This window comes from Hydra vulgaris, chromosome 10, assembly GCF_038396675.1.
Source record: "Hydra vulgaris chromosome 10, alternate assembly HydraT2T_AEP".
NCBI classification, from domain to species: domain Eukaryota; kingdom Metazoa; phylum Cnidaria; class Hydrozoa; order Anthoathecata; family Hydridae; genus Hydra; species Hydra vulgaris.
The window spans coordinates 22,076,334-22,082,500 of NC_088929.1; the positions used below are offsets into that span (position 1 = coordinate 22,076,334).

Here is a 6,167-nt window from a genome sequence, read left to right on the forward strand (position 1 = left end):
TTCATTCAGGAAACAGAGATATCAAAAGGTTTTAACCTAATATATATATATATATATATATATATATATATATATATATATATATATATATATATATATATATATATATATATAATATAAACAAGTGTATTTTACAAAAAAAGACTCAATATTCTTAAAAAACAAAGAACATGTATATGCATGTATGCCAATAATAAAATGAGTAAATTTAAAAAACTTTTTCCTTCTTCGAGAAAAATAAAAAACTAATGCCGATCACAACCAGCTTTATTTATCATAAATAATAACCCAATATATTATTTGCATTGATAATAGAGCTTTCGAAAAAATGAAAATGGCAAAATTAATGCAAGAAAAAAGTAATATATATGAGTGTGATATATATATATATAAATATATATAGTTCAAGAAGAGGAATTGTCTTAAATAACGAGAACTGAGACTGAAGACGCATATTTTTGTGCGTCTAAAAAGAAGTCTTGATATGCTACTGAAAACGCATTTCAGTACAAAGGTTTTTGTTTTAAATCATTAATATCAAACATCAAAGAGTGTTACGTGATATAGTATAACGATTTATTAATTCAACAGTGTTGATGCTTGAAAGAATGTACTACATGTATATCTTATGGAAATCATTGTTACCAAATGTTGCATTGCATTTTGGACATTTGCGCTGTCTAGTATCATATCTTGTTTTTAAGCACTCAAAGCAAAAAACATGAAAACATTTTGTTAATATTGCATCTTTACCATGGGTATTACAACACGGACAAGTTAGTTTTGCCTATAAATAATAAAATATATAGTGATAATCATCATCATAAACTATTTAAAGATAGCAATATAACAAAAAAAACAACAACAATCTACTAAAAATAAAATAAATAGTACTACTGCTGCTGCTGCTACTACTACCACTACTAACTAGTAAGTGACCGGGGCCCCAGCCCTGGCTAAAAATGAGACTTTTTTCAAACCCGGCCCCGGTCCCGGCTATAAGATTTAGCAGGGGTTGATTACCGGGGCTAGAAAAAAATTTATAATACTTTATAATTTTATGCTTACATTTACTATTTATTAAATACTGGCTATTTATTATTATTATTATTATTATTTATTTATTATTATTATTTATATTCTTTTTTTTATTATATTATTTATATTATTTATTATTATTTATTTATTTATTATTATTATTATTATAATACTATTTATTAAATACTTATTAAATAATTTATTAAATATTTATTAAATACTATTAAATATTTATTAAATACTATTTATTAAATACTTATTAAATATTTATTAAATACTGAAAATATATTTATATATTTTCAAACTCTAGTTTGAGCAAGTAACCACTATTAAGTTATGAGTTTTAAAATAGAGAATAAGTAAAATAGAGAATAAGTAAAAATACTAGGAAATGGTTAACTGAAGACTTGAAAAGTTGTAGGTTGTATATAAAAAACAACAACATGAAGATGGCTAATAGTTATAAGGTTTTTTTGATGTGCAAGGAAAAAAGCTGGATTAATAAAAGTTTTTACAGCATGAAGGGACAGATACAGTAAAAGAATGCAACATGTTGAATAAGAAACAAGCAAGAATGAGTTTTGATTTATCGTAATAGAAATGATAGCTTGTTTGAGCATTAACCATGATTGTATTTGTAAAATAAGAAACAAATGCAACCTTACAACAATGGGAGAGTGGCTCAAGCTTGGAAGGTAAAGCAGGTCTAATTTATTGTTATTTTTTTTTAATGTTAATCCACCTCCCCAAGGCTTAAATCGCCACTACAGGCAAGAGGCTTCTTAATTGTGGTTATAACCTTCTCTCAACTATATAACTTCGAAACACGAACCGTGACAATCAAGCTACTGTGCAGAGATGCAGAGAAACAAGTTAAGCGCAGTACTGCCAGGAACGTGGTGGGGATCGAACTCGGTACCTCTCGCTCATGATGCAAGCGCTCTACCACTACACCACGACCGCATTACATTTACAATGTGCTTTTAGACTTTTAGAGTCTGAGAGTAAGAGGGTTGTTATTCATCAATATAGGAATACCAACATTATTGCAACATTTTTTTGCAGTAAATAAATGAGTCTTGTTGTCTAACAAAAATTGCAGATTTCAAGTCCAGAATTTAAATCCATAAGCCACATCAAGCCTTAGGCTGTTACAGTAGAGAGATCAGATTAAAAATCAGCTGCTTGTTCTAAGCAATCAAAATGTGAAGATTTTTTGTCAAGACGAGAGTATAAAGTTGAGTCGTCAAAAAAAAAAAAAAAAAAAGAAAAAAAAAAAAAAGAAAAAAGAAGCCATTTTAGATGTTAAATATTCATGAAGATTGATATTGTAGATACCTTGTGGTACCCTTAAAGTTACTTGAATTAAAGAAGACTGTAGGCCTTCAAGAATAACTTTTTTACTGCAGTTAGTAAGAAATAGTTTAATGATCTCAAAACCTTTATATAAAGAAACTAATAACAGAGTGAAGACTAATCGTAGGATAGTTAGAGAGGTCAAAGTGTTTTTTAGAGTTTTGAAAAATTGGAACCTTATTAAGCACTTTTTAAAAATTAAATATTATTAAGTATTATATAATTAATAAGATTAAATGTTAGATTTACTTTAGTTAATGACATTGTTGAAGACTAACCAAAAGTCTCTAGAACCTAACACCTGATATAAGATAGAAGATTTAGTAAACTGAGAATAACAAAGCTTAACATCAGACAGGACCATTTTACATTGGCTTCTTGGAATAATAAAAGCGCATTTGTTCTTAAAAGAGATGTTTTTGTAAAAAAAGATGAAATAAATGATCAGTAAAGCAACTGCTCAAGATGGTGAAAAATATGGAGTAGAATGAGGTTTGACTTGAAGAGTGGGAATAAAAGTTTTCAAACTTTTAGTCCAGAAGGAATAAAAGCTTCTGAGATGCGATTTATGCATACATATTATGGATATAAACATATATGTTTACTATTTATTTAGATACTAGCATACAATATCCTTTCATATTTATATAAACTTTAGTACTCATATGATGTAGTATTTACCAAAAGAGATGATGATGATGATCATGATGGTAATGATGATTATGATGATCATGTTGATCATAATGATGTTTACATATACATATATATACAAAATATAACACGAATTTTGAATAAAAAAACAACTATAGGATGTAAAAATGTTTATGCAGCCCTAGTCACAAACCCGGCCCTGTTCAAATATCAACCTGGTCATTTACTACTACTATTATGACAAATGATCAATTTTTATGATCATGTGCTTTATGATTATTAAATAATCATAAAGTCATAAAACACATGAACATTTTAATATGATGATGAAAATGACAACAAAAATAGTAGATTTAAAAAAGAAATCCTTACCTTATACATTTTCACTTCTTCAACTAAAATTTCATCTGATGCACCAAGATATTCCATCTTTTTCAACTTTTTCTTAAATGCTATATTCTCTTCTTGTATCCGATTATATTTAAAAATTTCCTCCTCCAACTGGTTGCTTTTTTCAACCAAACTAGTTTTAACCTATATATATATATATATATATATATATATATATATATATATATATATATATATATATATATATATATATATATATATATATATATATATATATATATATATATATATATATATTGTGTGGAAAAATACAATTCAGAAATGTGGTTTCTCTTAATACTAAATTTTATTCATTTTAGAAACTTTTGCTTGGTTGTGGATACCAGCATCATCAGCTTGTTAAATATTACAGTAATTTTCAATTGTTACAGTTTATATAAAATTGTTACTAATGATGACAGTAGTTAAATGGCTTTACTTTAAATTAACAACATCTTGTTATACAATATATATTTGAAGTAGATAACGAGACAACAACACTTAATTTTCTTGATATAACCATTACAAATAAAAAAATAAGAAAATATATATAAAAAGTATATTGAAGAGAGATAATCTGAAAATTTTAAACGATAAATTTAAAAGGTTTCTTTACAGAGCTTACGCAATCTGTTGTAAACCTTGCAAAACAAATTAATTTTTTTAGCTGACATGATAATTAAAAATGGGTATAATAAAAAAGCAAATGTATTAAAAAAAAAGTATTAAACATCAATTTCAGCAAAAATACAGAATAAGGAAATAATTCCATAAGAGTGCAATAACTTCCTTATAGTATATTTGCCATGAGTAAAATTCAGAAAAGCCATTCAGAAAAGCAGGATACAGAGTGGTATTTAAATCAAACCCAAATCTAAGATCTCTATTAACATCGAAAATAATTTGAATTACCTAGTAACAGTAATAATAGCCATCTTATTCTATAGGTTCCAGCCTGGAACCTACATAATAAGATGCAATTATTCTAAAGTGCATACAGGTGAAACCAATGTTCATCAAAGGTGATAGTAAACATTAAAGGTGAATTAATAGCTAAGGTACCACTTAGTAAAAATTAGGTATAAAACTTAAAATCTAATTTTAATGCAATTTTTAATAGAGAAAATACAAGTAGGATCGGTTTCAAGCAGTAGGTAGGCAAGCATTACTTTTTTGTATATTTCTTCATCATACGTATTTCTGTCCAGAATGACATTTTGTGGTTTCAAAATTATAATGTCTAGGTTGTTGTTTTATTTTTTCAAGTAATCAATGCTTCTTAATGTCTTTTTAGAAAAATTATAGTTGTAATAATCAGCCACGTGAAAAAATTGTAAATCTTCACTGTTTTTTAACTATAAACAGGTTGACAAGTTTGAAAAACTTATATATAACAGTATTCTGATAGAAGAAAAATTTAAACAATTTCAATTATTGATGAGAAAGCTTATACGAAGAAGAGTTTGCTACAATATTTAAAACTTTAATGAAACGAACGCGACCATTTATTAAACGTTTTTGATAGATTTCATATTTTTTCGTATGAAATTAGAATCAAATCTGTATTATGCACAAATAATAAATCTAAAATTGCAAAAAATAACTTGTTTTGTTGGGGAATATATTCTAAAATAACTATTGATTTTAAGGAATAACATTCTCACAAACTTCTTTTAAATTTTTTTAAATTGTTTTTTAACTATAATTATAAATGACATAATGGAGGTAAATAAGATATTTATTACATATTAATTATGAATAATAAACAAATTTTATAAAAATAGTTGTTTACCTCCTGAAGTTGTTTTGAGGCTGTTTCCAATCTAAATGTAAGTTCTTGACACTTTTCACTAAGCTCAGTAACTTTTCTTTTATGGCAATCTGAAGCCTGTTGACGAAGTGAAATCTCTTTATCCATGTTAGCAATTGTTGTCTGCAATACTTTTTCACGTTCTTCAAACTGTTTAGCAACTTCTTCAAAAGCTGCTATTTGATTAGACATTTGTAACAATTTTTCATTGAGAAGATCTTTTTCTTCCCGAAGAAGCTTTTGAATTTGGTTTGATTTTATTCTCTAAGCAGTAATATTTTTGATGTAAGTTTTAATTATTATTTTTTTAATAATATAATTAGGTTTTTTAGTTTTAAATCATGAATTCAAATTATGAATTTACCTCTGACATAAGTTTTAAATTAGTATCATCTTTTTCTCTTAGTTGGTGCATTAATCGTATGCTTTGTTCTTGCATTTCTTCAAAGGCTTGACCAGTAAACTCCATTTCACTTAATAAGGCATCTTCTTCCTTGATAAATAAATTATTATAGACACAAAGGACGTATGGTTAAAAAATCATTTTAGATAAAACCACAAAAGTAATAGTATTTAAAATCAAAAGTAATTCAAATTTTTAATTTAAAAGTTATTATTACTATTTTACATTACCCAAGCAAAAAAATTTCAACATTTTATATTTATATATAAAAAAAACATTAACAAAAATTTAAGAGGGTTCAGGTAATAAGTTTAAAATTAAAAAAAATTTTTTTTTTAGAAATTTTTTAGTTACTCATAAATTGTTTTAAATTTTTGACTTTTTTTTTAAATGGTCATTTAAAATAAGTTAAATATTTATTAGATAAAAAAAAAAAATTTAAATGTTTATTTAAAAATGTTAAATTTAAACTTAAAATCTTAAAATAAAATCTTAACTTAAAGATAAATATTCAAATTC

The 6,167-nt window shown here is 25.5% G+C and overlaps 1 protein-coding gene across 1 annotated transcript in view; it reads right to left on the reverse strand.

The window, feature by feature from the left end:
• Positions 1-251: 251 nt before the first annotated feature.
• LOC100207125 (E3 ubiquitin-protein ligase BRE1A) overlaps positions 252-6,167 on the reverse strand; it is a 55,829-nt gene continuing 49,913 nt past the window's right edge. The window contains exons 16-19 of the mRNA XM_065807508.1: positions 5,610-5,738; positions 5,228-5,509; positions 3,418-3,579; positions 252-787 (exon numbers count right to left, since the gene is read on the reverse strand). Of these exons, the coding sequence (XP_065663580.1) occupies positions 614-787; positions 3,418-3,579; positions 5,228-5,509; positions 5,610-5,738 (747 nt within the window). The 3' untranslated portion in view covers positions 252-613. The remainder of the gene's footprint in view (positions 788-3,417; positions 3,580-5,227; positions 5,510-5,609; positions 5,739-6,167) is intronic.